An 18548-nucleotide genomic window follows, 5' to 3' on the forward strand; every position below is an offset into this window, starting at 1 on the left:
CACTAATAGCAACTTTGCTGGTTAAGATAATGTATGTAATTCATCTAACTTACTGTTGGGTATATGGTAGATGCTCAGTGGATGGTAGCTAGCTATTAGTAGCTCATACATTCTGGTCCTTCTAAGGTTTATATTGCTGTTTGAAAATTAAATTGTATTTAATTATTACAGGTTTCTCATGAGCCTACATTTATCAGTTTTTCATAAGTGAGTTATCTGGGGCCCAGATATGTTAAGCTTCCTGCTGAAGATTGCCAAGTTCAGATCCTAAAACTTACGTCTTTACTCATAGAGCTAATACCACATGTAAATATGAATATGTTCAAATGAAATACTATAGCATTGATAAGATGTGAAATGAGATGGCTTTAAAGTATTATGAATCACAGTAAAAAATTATAAAATATTATTGCCTAAGTGGAAGGAAGAAAAGTCAACAACCTATGTTTATATAAAGCACTGAGTGAACCAAACTGTTGGTTTGGTTAATGATTTTTTTTAAGATTTTATTTATTATAAAATAATCTAATAAATTATTATATTATTATTAATAATTATTATTAATAATTATTAAATTATTATCTCTTATTCATGAGAGACACAGAGAGAGAGGCAGAGACATAGGCAGAAGGAGAAGCAGGCTCCTCGCAGGGAGCCTGATAGAGGACTCCATCCCCAGACCCCGGGATTATGACCTGAGCCAAAGGCATATGCTCAACCACTGAGCCACCCAGGCGTCTCAGTTAATGATGTTCTTGACTTAGAACTATAAGCAGCATCAGTACCTGCAATATCCAGCTATTCTTATTACCTAGAAAGCCACTTACAGGGTTTTGTGCTAGGATGTCTTTCTTTGCATTATATGTAGTAACCTCTGTGTGTTTGGTTAGAAGACCAGGAAGGAAGAAAGGGGAGTTTGGGTTTCAAGTTTAACAATAGTCATTCACAGTGAACAATTTTATATGCTGTTATTAGAAATGGAAATAAATCTGGTAGCCATTTAGATCATTTGCAACAAAGATTTTTGAAATATTTTGAGTTGGTCAGTTGGCTAAAATCATGCAAGAAATGATTTTTAAAATATCTTCTTTTTTTAATAATAAATTTATTTTTTATTGGTGTTCAATTTACCAACATACAGTTAAAAATATCTTCTTTGGCTATTGGCTCTTATGTTCTGAAGGATAATATATGGGTCATTGCTGGAGGAAAAATATTTTATCTGATAATCTGATGTAGTATGATAAACTTTGATAAATGCTGTTGTCCTCTTCCTAATTTTTCCTCCACATCTCCCTGGCCCCATTATTGCCATTGTTCAGGAGAAATGTGAAAGAATTTCTTCCATTGGAATTGACAGATACTGAAAAAATATTTCCATGTGTTCCCAGACTTCAGACTTCATAGGTTTTCTGGCCAAACATTTTGGCTTACTAATAAACAAAGCTTTCCACCATCCCACATCACATTTATGAGGCCTATCCACTAAGAACTTGAGTGACTTGGGAATAAGGAAAAGAACAGTGCGTCCCCTGGAAGGAAAGGCACTGAGATCCAGAAGGGGAAAGCTGCCTGTAGGATTGATGGATTTACCATGATTCGTGTTTCTGATCCTTAGGATCGCAAATGTATAAATAATTGAAAAAGATCAGTTATTAAAGACTTAAAAAGATGTTCTTAAGTCTTACTCTTCGATTCTCTGTAGGCAGATTAATGATCATGCTAGATTAAGAATTCTGGTTTTTGGTTTCTGTGAGTTATTGGATACTCTCTTTCAAAAAAAAGAAAGGATTTTTTCCTTAAATTTTCACCTCCTCTGTCTCAAATACTTTGTCTTTAATGGCATATCTTAATTTGACTCCTTTATCCGTGTAGTTCAGTAAGCCACCAGACTTTCTACCCTTTTTTTTGGCATCTGATTCCATCTTTATTTACTTCACTTAATTTATTTGTTCACTTAATTTTTACTCTAAATATCCTATGGGAATATATTTAGGCTTAAAATTTTTTATTTTTAAAACTCCTGGTTTTATGTAGCATTTCTTTCAGAACATTCAGCCATTTATTTCTGAAGTGTTGGTTGAGCACTTACTGTGTGCCAAGCTTAGTACTAGGTTGTGAGACAAAATGATGAGTCATGTGTAATCCTTGCTGTCTAGGAAGTCACAAATTGGGGAAATTTGGGATTGAAGAAGCAAGGAGTTAAGAAATGTATAGAGGCGCCTGGGCAGCTTAGTGGGTTAAGTGTCTTGTCTGACTCTTCATTTCAGCTCAGGTCATGATCTCAGAGTCCTGGGATCAAGCCCTATGTCCTACTCCACACTCTGCAGAGTCTGCTTGAGATTCTCTCTCCCCCCCTCCCTCTGCCCTTCCACCTTGCTCGCTTGTTCTCTCCCTCTCAAATAATGAAATTAAAAAAAAAGAAAAAGAAAAAAAAAAGAAACCTAGAAAGAGACATATAAGCAAATAACAATATAATATGTTACTTCTTTAAAGTATACTTCATAAACCCTGTTCTGCCTATTTTACTAGTTACAGTTTAAGAACTTTTAGTCTCTAGCCTTTGTAATCCTTTTCTGTACAGCTGTCACAGTTATTTTTCTTAAGATCAGATCCAGTTATTCTCTGCATAGCACACCTATGAAATAAGATCCAAATTTCTTACCATGTGGGTAGTCACTGTTAGCTCCTCCAGATTGTGTTTTCTCCATACTCTGGGCCTTGGGAGGCTGACCTCTATGGACTGCATTAGCTGAGTTCCCTTGTATTTTCTAGTTGAGGTCAGCCAATGGGAAACATCACCTGGAGATTGGAGACCAGAGGGAAAGAGAGGTCAGGTTATTTCTTCTCTTGGTTCTCTATTTGTAGGATCATTGCTTGATAGGGACTGCATTCCTCTGATACAGCTACAGTATAGCCACTGGGTGCCAGTAACTTCTTACCAGGTAGATTAACTATTAAGATAAATGAAATTTAAACTGCAGGGTCCTTCACTTCCAAAGGCCCTTGAAGGGGCCTTAGGAATATATTACCAAGCTAAATTTTTTGGTGAAGTTTGCAAAAGATATTTTTGCATTCTTTTCTTAAAAAGGACTACCATAATTGTATAATTTTCAGGCTCCTATAAAACTGGAACCTCCTATGTCCTTATCTTTGACCCTTCAAGCTTAGGTAAGTGCAAAGTTTATAGTGAATGAAAAACTGCTGAATAACCTACTTAGGAAGGTTACAATAGAATACTTAATGGATGAAATAGTATTTTGAATTGATTTTATAAGTTCTCCAGGTAAAGAAGATTGGGAAGGCCATTACAAATAGAGGAAGCGGCCTATTTGAAGAGAATGAGCTATGTGGATATTTAGAAGAGGAGCATACTACCCAGAGACCAAAGGAAGCACAGAAGTCCTAAGGCAGGAACATGCCTCCCAGTTTTAAGAACAGGAAAGATGTCAATATGGCTATAGAGGACTTTTGCTTTTATTCTAAGTGAAATTAGGAACCATACGAAAGTTTTGAGCTGATAGGTGGCATGATCTGACTCTTAAAAAAGTAGTAGAGTGAATGCTCTGTTGAGAATAGATTGTAAGGTCAAGGGCTAAAACAGACCAGTTAGAAGGCTGTCCTAGTAACTTACACAAAATGGTAATGGCTTGAACAAGTGGAAGAAGTGGAACAAGTGTCATGAAAAGTGGAAGAGTTCATGAAAAGTGGTAGAGTTCAGAAAAAGTGGAAAGTAAAGCTGTCAGAATTTGTTGATGAGTTAGTTATTGGATGTAAAAGACAGAAAGGAGTCAGGGATAATTTCAGTGTTTTGGGCCTAATTGGAAACGTTGCTAATTGGGAAGTTGCTATTTACTGAGATGGAAAAGACAGGAGAAGCAAGCTTGAGGGATGGAGATCTGAATTTGAGATGCCTATTTGACATACAGATGAAGAGGTGAATAGAGTTGAATATATAAGTTTGGAATTCAAAGGACTGGTTTGGTTGGAAATATAAATTGAAAGTTGTAAGTGTGTAGATTGTATGTAAAGCCATTAGAGTAGATGAATTACCAAGAAAGTGAACAGTGAATAAAAAGAGAAAAGTCTCATGGTCTGAGTTTTGGGATCCTCCAATACATCAGGGAGGTGGAAGAACTAGCAAATGAGAATAAGAAGGAGCAGCCAGAGAGAAATCCAGGAAAACTAGAAGTATGGGATTCTGAGAGCCAAGCAACTGAAGTTTAAGTGAGATAGAAATGATCAATAATTCTTGTTAGATCAAATAAGGAGTAATAATTGACCATTGGATTTAGCAATGTGGAAGTCATTGGTGATCTTGATGAATACCTGAAAGAGTGAAATTAATCTTGTGAGCTCATGGGAAGAAATGAATCAGAGGCAGTGAGAACAGACAACCTATTAGGGGTTTTGCTTGAAAGAAGAGAGAAAATTGTTAGTTGGCAAGAGGAGTTTTTTCTTTTGTTTGTTTGTTTGTTTGTTTGAAGATAGGAGAAATAATACCATGTTTCTATATTGATGAGAATGATCCAGCAAAGAAAACAAAGCTCAGAAATTGTGTCTCATCTACTAATGAAGGGCTAAGTAAGCAACAAGGGCTATGTCACAGAGTTTGCAATCTCTTTTCAAGGATGAAGATTACAAAGCTATCTCTTTGTGGTTTGTTCTCAAATATCCCTTGGTATGAAAATATTATTGTCAAATTGAGAGCTTATGAGGAGAGACCAGTTCACTCTATCTTACTCAGTATATCTGTTCCTCTTTTCCGCTCTCCTTCCCTGCATTTAACAAACCATCATTAAACATTTACTCATTGCCCATGCTAGGGCACTGTCAATACAAAGAAGGATTGGATTCAGTCCCTGCTCTTGAGTTTGCAGTTTAGTGGGGGAAGTAAGTCTCCTTTTTAGGAGCCTGGGGCATATTTCATTTTTAGGATAAGGCTATTCTTTCTTCTTCAGTATCCTCCCATCTACATCTTCTAGGTAAAGAACACACTCAAGGCATAAGAAACTTCTCTGGATCTTCTTTCAGTTTGAAGCATTCTTCCTGTTGTCTCTAGGCCATCAGACATTCTTTTTCCTTATACTTTCAAAGTATTTTGGGGCTTGTCAGATGAAAACTGATAAGGTTTTCTTCCTTCTGATTCTCTAGCCCTGAATATTTTTTCTTAATTTTTATTTGTTACTGGAGTATAGTTAACACACAATGTTACATTAGTTTCAACACTGATTCAACAGTACATTAGTACATTAGTAAATTAGTACAACACAGTGAATCAAGTCATGCTATGCTCACCACAGGGGTAGCTACCGTCTGTCATGCAGCACTATTACAGTACCATTGACTGCATTCCTCAAGCTGTACCTTTCATCCCTGTGGCTTATTCATTCCATAACTAGAAGCCTTTATCTCCCACTCTCCTTCACTCATTTTGCCCAGTCCCTCCCCCGCCCCAGCCACCACCAGTTTGTTCTCCGTATACCAACTCAAACAAGTCAGACAGAGAAAGATAGCTTTGAATTTACTAAAATATTTTTCTGTTATCTTCTTAGAATGGAACTGGTTTATCTAAATCTAAAGGAAGCCGAATTGGATTTGATAGCACACAGTGGGTATGTACAAGCATGAAATTCCTCATTTATAGTGTTCATTTAGTTCATTTGTTTATGTACTCAATAAGTATTTGTTGAATGATGACAATGGTGATAGCTATCTTCGTGGGCAGTGAAAGTAGGTGGTGGAGGGGAAGAGGTAGGCCCTGTGTCAAGTGCTTTATATACAGTATTTCATTTAGTTCTTATGGAAACTTTATTAAGTCAGTACATGTTTTTATCTCAGTTCACTTAGAAGGTTTAAGGTTAGTTGGCTAATAAGTGACTGAACCCAGATTCTAAATGTTTGCCTTCAGAATTCTCACTCACTAAACGATGGTGCATCTCCAAATGAAAAAATATGTGAATCAGAATGGAACTATGAATAAGGGAAAATAATGATTAAGAATAGAAATCTAGTCAACATGTTTACTTTTTAAGATCAAGAAAACTAGTGGTATGCACAAGATATCCCTGTTTTGATTTACAAATTTTAGAGTATACATTTATAAAATATGTTTCTTTACCTTTTTTCTAGCCAAATTTAGAATGAAAAACAGTGCAAGGTTATTGGTTACTAATAAAAAATTACATTTATCCTATTAGTATACATTTTGAATATGACCATTTATTTCTTGTGGATGACTCGTCTTTGGCATCTCTTTAACCAGAGACATGAAGCTTTAGATAGGAAATGGGTTTTCAAAATCATGAAGCAGCAATGAAGTAGTAATAATTTTAGGTCATTGCTGACACCAATTGGTCTTGAACTATTATTTAAAAGTAAAGTCTGGGATATCCTAAATCAGCCTCCTCAACTATGAAATATCAAAATAAATTTTTAATTTATTAAAAATATCAGATATTTTGCTCTGTGAATGTAGGAGTTGTCTGAGGGGAACGGGAAAAGCCTCATCTTTTTCTTTCAGGGAAGGATCCTGAGGTAGGAGAAAATAAGGGATTTTTTTTTTAAAGGGTTTGCTTCCAAGATAAATGAGAAAAGATTAAAGAACAGCTCACTATTCAGTGAGTTCTCTGTGTTAATTACATTGCATGGTACTAAGAATCACTGTTTATAATTGCAGAATCATGTGGAGGGGGAGAAGTACTAAAATACTTTTGTTATGGTATTTTAGAAGGAAGGAGGGATGAAATCTAATCAGTAAGTGTGATACTGCAAGCTGATAAGATTCTAGAATGAGTTATTAAATAGATGACTTGAGGAAAGAGAAGGATGATTATTAGGAACCAGCCTTTCACTAAGAACAAGTCCCGCCAAAGCCCTTGTAGATGAATAGGCTCTTACAGTCTCAGTACACTCTATCAACAAGACATTTTTCTTTCTTCTAAACAAAACGAATTACGATGATGATAGACATGTTTATTTAGAATTAATTGGATTTAGAGTCAATTGGACATCTGTTTCCAAGGAGCATTGATGATTGCATTGATAACAGCCTGGAAGGCATATTTAGAAGGTGAGTTAGGGAATCTCTCCTCCACCCTGCCCCAATCTATACTTATATTGATAATTGTAACAAAGCCATAAATGTGTTTGTCATGTTTGTATTTAACACTAAGCTGAAAGAGATTCATTCTACAAACGTTAAATACCATATATGTGCTGGTGTCTGTCACTTCATCATCTTTCTTCCAAAATCATTCTTTTATTCTCCTAGTGTGAAGCACAGAAAGCAACCACCATAAAAGAAAAAAAAAAAAAGATAAATGAGAAAATCAAAATTTAAGACATCAGTTTTTTGAAAAAATTTTTGTGAAATTGGTATTATTCCTTAAATTGTTGATAGACTTCACCTGTGAATCATCTGAATCTGGAGTTTTTTCTTGTTGCTATTGTTTATATATATATACATATATATATATAAAATTCATATAAAGTATATGAAACAAATATATACAAATATATAACATATATGAATATATAATGAATATATGTATATATGCACATTCAATTTAGTTAACTCATAAAATATATTCAAATAAAATATACAAAAATATATATGAATATATAATATATAAACATGTAACATATATGTATATATAAATTCAACTTAGTTAATAGGTATAGGGCAATTCAGATTTTCTGTTTCATCTTATGGGAGTTTGTTAATTGTGTTTTTAAAGAAATTTATCCATTTCATCTAAGTCATTGAATCTCTTGTTTTTAAAGATTTTGTTTATTCATGAGAGACAGAGGGAGAGGCAGAGACATAGGCAGAAGGAGAAGCAGGCTCCATGCAGGGAGCCTGATATGAGACTTGATCCTGGAACTCCAGGATCACCCCCAAGCCAAAGGCAGACGCTCAACCGCAGAGCCACCCAGGTGTCCCTAAGTTATTGAATCTTTTAGCATAAAGTTGGCTTTCTAATTTTTAACTTAGTTATTTCAGCCACTAAGAGATCATAAATTCCTCTAGAGCAGAGATTATTGTAGTCTTGGTATTTTGCATACTCGGCCTAAGAACAAATGGTAAGAGACTTATTACTAGCTTTATCTCATTTTTTCTTTCTTTAAAAATTTTTTTATTTAAATTCAATTTAGTTCACATACAGTGTATTATTCGTTTCAGGGGTAGAATTTAATGATTCATCAGTTGTACATAATACCACTGCTCATTCTATCACCTGCCCTCCTTAATGCCCATTACCCAGTGACCCCATCCTTCTATTCACCTGCCTTTCAGCCACACACAGTTTGTTCCCTATAGTTGAGAGTTTCTCATGGTCTTTTTTTTTTTTTTTCGCAAATTTTTTTAGATTTTATTCATTTATTCTTGAGAGACAGAGAGAGAGGCAGAGACACAGGCAGAGGGAGGAGCAGGCTCCACAAAGGGAGCCCAATGCAGGACTTGATCCCAAGACTCCTGGATCATACCCTGGGCCGAAGGCAGGTGCTAAACCGCTGAGCCACTCTGGCTGCCCTCATTTTTTTTTCTATTCTTAAAATTTTTTTTTAATATTTTATTTATTCATGAGAGACACAGAGAGGCAGAGACATAGGGAGGGAGAAGCAGGCTCCATGTGGGGAGCCTGATGCGGGACTCGATCCCAGGATCCGGGATCAAGACCTGAGCCAAAGGCAGACACTCAACCACTGAGCCACCCAGGCGCCCCAGTCTATCCTTAAAATTCTTAATATCCTTATCTGTTTATTATCTTGTATATGTTTTTACATTTTTCTTCAAATTTTGTGAATAATAGTTTATCCTTAATTCTGTGAGACATCTTTTTAATGGGCATACATCCCTTTGAAATCATTATTACTTTCATTAAAGTATACTTTAAAAAAAAAAGATTTTATTTATTCATGAGAGACACAGAGTAAGAGAGAGAAAGAGGCAGAGACACAGGCAGAGGGAGAAGCAGGCTCCATGCAGGAAGCCTGATGTGGGACTCGATCCCAGGTCTCCAGGATCACTACCTGGACCAAAGGTGGTGCTAAAACCCCTGAGCCACCCGGGCTGCCCTAAGGTATACTTTTAAGCAATAATGTATACCAGTTCTTCTATTTATCTTTGCTGTTCTTTGGTGTTACACTTGAGTGGGATTGTGTTTCTATTCTAATTTTGAAACTTATTTTTTCAGTAGGGGTCTCTACTTACTGCTCCAAAGAATTATATTTTAAAATATTACATTACTGTTAGAAAATCAAACTATATTTGAGAATAGTCAAGCATGCAATATATTTTAGTTTGAATCTTTTGCTTAGAAAGATTATTAAGCAGTATTAACAAACATGAAAAAAAGTAGCACACAGAATTGATTTTTTATTTTGAAAAGGTTGACATTACCATTTTTAAAAACTGACAGATCCGGTATTACCTCTCCAACTTAGGCTCAAAAAGATTTAGCCAATACCAAGGGAATAATTTGTAAGCCCCAGGTTTTCATCTCAGGTACAATTTCGTCTATGTTGTTCTTTTGATGTATAATTGGTAGCTTACTTTTCTGTACTTTATAGTATGTTGCATATATTTTTACTGTAGCATATTTTATCATATATTGTAAATACTTGTTCATCTTGCTTAGTATATTGTGTATATCCTGAGAGCAGGGGCCCTATAGTATTTATCTGCTTACTCGTTCAGCATAAATAATAGACATGGTATCTTTTGAGTAAAAACTGTACATATTCTTATAAAATTAATGAATAAAAAAATTAATAAGGTGGATTATTGTATTGGTTTAGAAGAGTTAAGGAGATTCTTTTTCTCTCAAACAGCGTGCAGTTAAAAAATTTATTGTGCTAACATCCAGCCAAAATGTACCAGTGTTCCTTATTGATCCTTTGATCCTGGAATTGATTAATAAAGACTTTGAACAAGTCAAAAATACTTCTCATGGCTCCACTTCAGAATGCAAGTTTTTCTGTGTTCCAAGAGACTTTACCACATTTGCGCTACGGTATCACCTGTGGAAGAATGAGGTAAGATGATTTGCTTTCACATAACAGAATGTGTCCTTTACAAAATAGTGTGGGAATAAACCAGTTTTTTAAAAGTAAAACATTTCAAAAATCTTTAAAGCTTTTTATAAATTGTGTTGGGAATATTTTCAGCTATAAGTAATAGAAGACAATTAACAATGGCTTCAGCAAATAGAGGGACCTACTTTTCTTGTGTAACAAGAGGTTAAAAGATTGGTGCCGTTGGTATTAGCTGCTCACTGATGTCAGGGCTGGTATCACTGAAGTTCTTTCTTCATTTTTCTCATCATAACAAGATAGCTGTCCTGGTTAGGTTATCAGGCATCATAATCCATGTTTAAAGACAGGAAGGGCTAGTGACACTATCCTTTGAAGCAAGAATTTTCTCAGAAGCTTCTGATAAACTGCTTATAGCTCACTGTCCAGAACTAGATTCGTACGTCTTCTGGTTGTAAAGGGCTTAGGAAGACAGGTGTTTAGCATTTCCATCAGCATAGGCAGGCAAGTAGGAAGGGTTTTGGTGATGAATATTCAGTATTTGCCACATAAGGTGTGTGAGGGCAATGTCACTAGTCCATAGCACTACTCTTTCCATCTTGAAAGTGTGTAGTACTTGTTTGATACTCATGATTCTGTGATGGTGGGATTTTTGGGTAGCATTTAGCTGGGCAGTTCTGATCTCAGCTAAGCTCAGCTTCTAGTCACCTAGGCAGCTCTGCTTCTCCAGGGTGGCTTGCTGTCAAATGGAGCAGTGGAGGTATCTTGACCATGTGTCTAATCATCCAGGCTAGTCTGAGAAAGCAAAAACATGAAAAGTTTCTTGATATTGTTAAAATATTAAGGTTTCTTAACTGTGAACATAAATAAATAATCCTTTCATTCAGATGTTCTTTGATGAGATTTAATAAAATACTGTATTTTTTCTAACAGATTTTACACATTAAAAAAGATTCTATTTACTTATTTAGAGAAAAAGAGAGAGCATACAAGTTGGGGGAGGGGCAGAGGGGAAGGGAGGGAGGGAGGGAGGGAGGGCGGGAGGGCGGGCATCTCAAGGAGACTCTGCACTGAACGTGGAGCCCAACGTGTGCCTTGATCCCGCAACCCTGAGATTTTGACCTGAGCCAAACCAGGAGTCAGGCGCTCAACCAACTGAGCCACCCAGGTGCTCCATATTTTGCACATTTTTGATAAGATTTATTCCTTGCTACCTTATAGTTTGTGTGCACGTGTGCATGCACGCACAAGGGGTGGAGGTGACAAGATAACATGGATATTTTACCTCTTCCTTTACTAATTCGTTATTAGAGGTAGTTGAGAATGCTGTTGATTTTTGTATTTTGACCCTGTTTCCCAGCTACTGTTCTTAAATCTGCACTGTATAGATAAACTTCAGTTTCTTCCCTGCCTTCTCCCTTCTTCATCCCCTTTCCCACCCTCTTTCTTTTTTCTCTTTCTTTGAATGTAGCAGGTTATATTTTCTGCACAAAAAGACAATTTAGTGGGATGCCTGTGTGGCTCAGTGGTTGAGCATCTGCCTTTGGGTCAAGGCCCGGGGTCGGGCCCCACATCGGGCTCCTTGCATGGAGCCTGCTTCTCCTCCTTCTGCCTATGTCTCTGCCTCTCTCTGTGTGTGTCTCTCATGAATAAATAAATAAAATCTTAAAAAAAAAAAAAAGACAATTTAGTCTCTTCCTTTCCAATCTTTACACCTGATTTCTTTTTCTTGTGTTATTGATTTAGGTAGGACAAGATAATATTAAATAAAAGTATTCTTTATTTTGAAAGAAAGAACTTTGTATTGCTTGGATGTTGGACCTCCAGAATTGAGTCTCTCATTTTCTTGTCTTTGATTTCTTTCTCATCTATAGATTTTTCATCTCTTTTTCTAACTGTCCTACTTTTATTTTTTTATAAATTTATTTTTTATTGGTGTTCAATTTGCCATCATATAGAATAACACCCAGTGCTCATCCCGTCAAGTGCCCACCTCAGTGCCTGGTCGCCCAGTCACCCCCACCCCCAACCCACCTCCCCTTCCACCACCCGTAGTTCTTGTCCTACTTTTAAACAAAATCTAACACTGCCATTGATTTTCTTCATATTGTTCAAAATTTTTATATTTTTCCAAAAATTTTGTGTACTGTTTCTTATGATTCTTGTTTCATGGGTATGGTTATATCTTTTTTTGTTCTGTAGATTTTCATGTTTTGGGGGTTTTGTTTAGTTGTTTGCTCCGTATTGCATTTTGTTTTTCTAAATCCCTTCATTTTGGGCATTTATTTTTTTGTTATGGTTATTTATTTTTTTGTTGTGGTTATTTTATTTGGTTTTCATGATATAGCCATTCTTTAATGTTTGCTGATCTTTGTTCATATTTAAGAATGAGGCACTGAAAACCAGTTGGAAGCTTTCTTTTAGGGCCATGTTTCATAAACTGGTGACTTTCATGATAGAGTAATAATAAGGCTATGCCAGCTTTCTCACTGATTCCTAAATGTCAGTATTTGTAGCCCATTTCTACTGGACTGTTTGATTTCCTCATAGAAAAAGACCACAATGCTTATAAGCCTTTTCTATAAAGAGTTTTTATAATGTTCCTTTGTTTTCCCAAAATGAAGTTTGACATTATAACCTGCCTACATACAGAATCCCCTAAGTCAATATAATGTCTTAATTATAATATGAATTAGAAATAAAAGGGAATGTGTATTTCAGCTTGTAAATGTTCAGTCAAGACTACATTGGAAAGCATAATGAAGTAATTCAGATGGTTGCACTTTTCAGTGGGATCATTAAATATGATTAGCTTCAAATATAGACTCATATTATGAATGATACTGTTAGTAATGTGATTTTTTTAAATAATGAACAGGTTTCCAACAACAGAAAAGTAAAATTGTCTCCTCTTTAGCATAGCCATTGTATCCCTGAGAAATAGAGGTTCAGATCATTATGAACAAGTTTTTCTGCTGCAGGACTGATAGAACATTTGAAATTATTTAGGATATGGGACAGATATTCATATTTTGAATTATAGAATGTCTAGCCTTCCTGGCCTGAGGCTCTAAATGCCACTTGTATCTTCCTCAATCATTATGATAATTAAAAATATGCCCACAAATATTTTTAAAGATTTTATTTATTTATTTGAGAGAGAATGCACAAATGAGGGGAGAGGCAAAAGAAGAGGGAGAAGCAGGTTCCTCACTGAGCAGGGAGCCTGACACAGGGTTCAGTCCCAGGACCCTGGTTTGTGACCTAAGCCAAAGGTAGACACTTAAATCAACTGAGCCACCCAGGTGCCCCTGCCCACAAATTTTTTAAATGTCTCTTGGATATGGTAGCACTTGCCTTGAGAACCAATACTTTAGAAGAAAGAGACTGTGCCACGATTGGCAAGACCAATATGCAAAAGGTCAGCAATACCCAGAATAATTACACAGGTTCATATTTATTCTTTTATACATATGACATCACATAGAGTTCTTGGATAGTCCTTCCTAAACCTTCTCCTAAGGTAGAGCTAATTAGAGTACTAGACCTAATTATTACAAACTTAATTCGTATGTGATTATTCTTTATTAATACCATTACCATAAAGTGAGCAAACTACTGCCAAAGGCAATTGGGAGTAGATTTGTGCTGTATAGCCTTGACTTAGGCCTTTGCTCTATTTCATCAGAGCAATTAGTTTGTTCTGACTTTTCTCTCATGATTATAAGAAGACAAGCCATTTCATAGTTCTACCTATTTTGTTTGTCAGTGTTTCCTCCCACATCCCAAGGTCTGATTCCCCTTCAAGGTCTTGTTAGCCTTTTAATTTTTTCCTCAATTTACCAGCTAATAATGCATTTCTTCCATCCTGTACATTTCATCTCTGAGTTGGTCACTCTCACCCTCAGTCAGTACATTCTACTTCTTAGGTATACTCAGAGAGAAAAGGAAAAAGAGGAGCCCTGCAGTTGATCAATCTAACATAAGGAGAGTCAGGTGAAATTACATTAGTTAGGGTAAGTTGCATTAGTTGCTGTTAAAAAAAAAAAAAAATCCCTAAAATCTCATTAACCTAGCACAAGAAAGGAGTGATTGTCTTTACTCAACTCCAGTATGGATATTCTTGGTCAGGGGTACTCCTGGATGACCCTCCTCGAAGCAGTGACTTAGGGATACAGGCTGTTTCATTTGTGTGGTTTTTCCATCTTGGAGTTCTTTGCTTCCCTAGATGCAGACAGAAGAGGGAAAGCATGGAAGATTTTATGAAGATTGTAAGCCAGGCCTAGAAGTATTATATGATATTTCCATCCACATTCCTTTGGTCAGGACACAGTTTAGCTCTATATCCATAAGTGACAGTTGTTATTGCCAGTTAGCGTTCTCTACCAGAATTAGCACTTTCTCTCATATAACAGCATAAATAACAATAACACCAGATATCTGTTGAGTACCTACTGTGTACTAGGAATCAACTAGTACTTGCAGTTGTTGGTGGAGTTAAACAATTAAACAATTAAAAAGCTGTATAATCAATATTATAATAGAGGTCTATGTCTGTTATGAGATCATGATGAGGATACAGCTAATCCAAATGACAACATTCAGAAGCAGTAAGTGATGTGAATAAAGTATTCTTGAAGAATGTTTATGACTACTGTGACTTAAGACAAACTTACAGACACAGCTCCATAATTTAATAATGTTAAAGCCTGATATTACCACTTAGAGCTTTGTTATCCTTAATTGTAGACTAAGTATAATAATATCTTCCTTGCTGCCCTCAAATAGTTTCTGGGGGCATCAGATGAGATAATGAATGTGAATGAGTTTCATATACACTATATGAATATAGAATAGAGAGGTAGTATTAAGAATGGAAAGAACCTTAGATTTAGTTGGAGAAGACCTAAATGCTGGCAATGGCTTTGCCTCTTATTAATTCTGGTTTTTTAGACTTCTGTGGGTCTGGTTTTTAATCTAGCATACCTCGTGCTACTTATTTTAGAAGGTAGATGTCATATGTAAATGCAATAATGTTTATAAAAGTTCCTTGGAAATTATAAAGTCCTATTAAAATCTCGTGTGTTCTCAATAATTAATACTATTTAATCATCCATAGCACTTTTTGTTAGTATTAGGACTAAAAGTCTACCATATAGATTAATCTTGTTACATTAGATTTTACTGTAATGATGTTGGAAAATGTACTTGTTTGATAGTATGTCTCAGTATCTTTTCTAATTGGCATTATGATGGACTTCTATTGAAGTAGCAGTTTAACTATGAGATGAAAGTATTCTTCTTTTGAAGTACTTTGGAAGATACAGATTAATAGAAGTTAAATTGAAAATTAAATGTTTTGTTTTAAGTGCTATCCTTATATTAACAATTACTTTGTAGATACTATCCAGAAAACACTAATGTGAGCATTCTCTTTCCAAGGAAGAAATTGGTACTAATTTGCATAAAGAGAGTTTGAATGTATCCTCCAAGCTATGTAGTTCCCCTTTCTGGTATGCTTCTTAATTCTACCACCACCACCTTCCTCCTTGCCACCCTTAGTTCTAAATCTTCAGGCAAAGAGCACGTTAGCATAAAATATGTATGGCTTAATTCAGTGTAAAAGTCACTTTAGTTTTGCTACCAGCATTTGGTTTTAAATATTTAAGCTTGATGTTTCTTTGGTTTTAGGAAGGCTGGTTTCGGATAGCTGAAAATATGGGATTTCAATGCCTAAAGATCGAGAGCAAAGATCCCCGGCTAGATGGCATAGACTCACTTTCTGGAACTGAAATTCCCTTGCACTACATCTGCAGATTGGCCAATCATGCCATCCACTTGGTGGTCTTTCATGAGAGGAGTGGCAACTACCTCTGGCATGGCCATTTACGACTCAAAGGACACATGGACAGGAAATTTGTTCCTTTCCGAAAGTTACAGTTTGGTCGTTATCCTGGAGCTTTTGACAGGTAAATTCAGGATCTAAAGGGGAGTCCTGAAACTTATATTTTCCAGTCATGAATTCTTACTCTTTGTTTACATTTAATAATTAATATGTAATTTACACAAATCAGTTTTGAAATGTAAATATTCAATAGGAAGAAATTCATGTACATGACACCAAGAAATATATGTAAGAACATTCATGACAACATTGTTTGTAACGCCCCCAAACATTGTATATTCATACAGTGAAATATTGTAGAGCATGGAAATGAATGAATTAATGCTCTGTGTAACAACATAGTTGAATCCTACAATGTTGAGTGACCGAAGCAAGACTTAAAATAATACAACTCTTGATTACATTTATAAAAAGTACAAACACAGGAGAAGATATGTTCATAATATATGCTTTCATAGTAAAAGTGGTCAGAAGGTACAAACTCCCAGTTAAAAGATAAATAATTTCTGTGGATGTAATGTACAGTGTGGTGACTGTAGCTACAGTGCTGTATTGTATATTTGAAAGTTGCTGAGAAAGTAGATCTTAAAAAGTGATCTCTGAGGTAGCTGAGGAAAATATGCTTGATGTTTAGCTCTTTTACTTATGTTGTATTTTTTGAAGAGCTGCCAGTTTTCTGGGTTAAGTCCTTGTAATAAATCTTAACTTTTGTTTTCAGGCCAGAATTACAACAAATTACTATTGATGGATTAGAAATTCTCATCCCAAAAGATCCAGTGCACTTTCTAGAAGAAATACCACGCTCTAGGTTTATTGAGTGTAGGTATAAAGAAGCTCGAGCATTCTTTCAGGTTAGAAATAATCAAATATTGTACTTTTTAAATTAAAGGAAATGTGTGTATTTTTAATAGTTCTGGGAAGGGGTAGGGAATGAAGGGACTTATGAAAAATAGGTAAGAAATATTTTTTGGTTTATCTATTTTCTTCTAGATTGATTGATTGATTGATTGATTGATTTTTAGGTAGTTTAAACATTAACCTCAAGAAACTATTTCTTCCCTAGTTGAATGGTGTGTTGTTTGTGGAGACATTGTTTTATTTAGATAGACTTTTGGTAGGTTTAGCACTGGCCTTTGCTTTAGGTTAGGACACCCCATACACTTTATCAAAGGTGGTGTGTTCTTGAAGCACCCCAGTTAGGATGAAGCCACTGAAGATGGACCATATAGATTTGGAAAAGATTTCATGGAAAATACAGTTTTTCTCAGAGGGTTGACAATGAATATGAATTTTTTTGTGTTTATGAAGGATTTTGAAGGTAAATGCTATGCAGAGACCAGTGCTTTTTGAACTTTACTTTATTCTGCAGCTGTAGCTTTCAGTTCAATAAACATTTATTGAAAGCCAGTTTCCCAGGAACTCTGCTGACCCCGGGGATATAAAGATTTTGAGAGACATGAAAGTTCAGTTCTAAGTGATGACTGGAAACAGAAATATAGTAAAAACAGATTTATGATGGATTTGGGGTACCTAATCCTTCCTCTTGCCCTTTGCTTTTTGGGATTCCCTTCCAAGAAAGCTGTAGACACATGAACAGGAAAGGAATGGAGAAATGAAGTACCAGCTGTATCATCACTAAGTGATGCCCTAAAATTGTGCCCCACACCCACAAATGCAAGGTTTTCCTGGTAGGCTGTGTTACTCCCATGGACTAAGGCCTGACAGCCTTCCTGGTGGGTCTTCCCAGCCCAGTCCCCTTTTCTGTAGTTGTGGAGCTGTGAAACATACCCAGTCAGCCTCATGGGTGGAAAGCTGGCCAACTGCCTCTGTGGATGAGCCTACTCTCATAGGCAAGTGCTGATCATCATTTATCACGCAGTAAGTAAGAAGACGCAGAGATGTAGTCTGGTGCTTGGACTTGACCACTCACTCTTCTGGCCTTAAGGGAGTTTGTTCTGGTTGCCACTTCTGTTAGAGCACTTATGACAGTGAATTAGGAGTGTATGTCTTGTCCCCCTAGTAGACTATATGAACTTCTTGATGGCAGGCATCTTACTTTATTCACCTCTGTAGCCCCAGTATCTAAAACAGCATCTGGCACAAAGAAAAAATCCTATAATTATGAAAAAATGTTTGGAGAATAATGTGCTCATCTGAATCAAATGATTTTTTTTAAGGACACTTAGGAGGACTCCTCTATTACCTAGCAAGCATTTGCCCAGGCCCATTTCATTGCTCTTTGTGAGAAAGCAGTGTAAAATGTAAAATGCTTCAAAATAGTGATGCATCATTAGGATAGTATCAAATTTTTTAATTCTGTATTTTCGTTCTTGCTTTTGAAATTTTTAGGGCAAGCACTCAGTCAGCATTTGAGTGAAGAATATGGATGATAGATGCTCAGAGGGCTTACCATTTATAGCCTCATAGATTTTGTTGTTTAGAGTACCATCACACAGCAAGACTATAATCCTGCCTGGAGGTTTATATTTATAGTAGGATCATATGGAACTTTGTGTTCATTCTATCAGGTTGTTTGTGTCCCTCACTTGCAGCAAGGTATACTTGTGATTTCAAATTTTCTTTTCTTTTTTGCTGTTATATTGGT

The 18548-nt window shown here is 35.9% G+C and overlaps 2 protein-coding genes across 4 annotated transcripts in view; both read left to right on the forward strand.

The window, feature by feature from the left end:
* The window catches only part of FKTN (fukutin), a 72893-nt gene that overhangs the window by 20300 nt on the left and 34045 nt on the right, over positions 1 to 18548 (forward strand). For both annotated transcript variants that reach the window (XM_025432926.3, XM_025432925.3), the window contains exons 3-6: positions 5556 to 5615; positions 9838 to 10041; positions 15730 to 16007; positions 16662 to 16794. In XM_025432926.3, coding sequence (XP_025288711.1) covers positions 5556 to 5615; positions 9838 to 10041; positions 15730 to 16007; positions 16662 to 16794 — 675 coding nt within the window. The remainder of the gene's footprint in view (positions 1 to 5555; positions 5616 to 9837; positions 10042 to 15729; positions 16008 to 16661; positions 16795 to 18548) is intronic.
* Positions 9910 to 18548, forward strand: part of TAL2 (TAL bHLH transcription factor 2) — a 63848-nt gene continuing 55209 nt past the window's right edge. The window contains exon 1 of one of the 2 annotated variants that reach the window (XM_035697215.2): positions 9910 to 10041. The gene's annotated coding sequence lies outside the window, so the exon portion shown is untranslated. Of the gene's footprint in view, positions 10042 to 16666; positions 16795 to 18548 lie in introns of those variants that run through there. The other variant, XM_049116346.1, reaches the window with a different exon arrangement.

The sequence above is a fragment of the Canis lupus genome, chromosome 11 (assembly GCF_003254725.2).
Source record: "Canis lupus dingo isolate Sandy chromosome 11, ASM325472v2, whole genome shotgun sequence".
NCBI classification, from domain to species: Eukaryota; Metazoa; Chordata; class Mammalia; order Carnivora; family Canidae; genus Canis; species Canis lupus.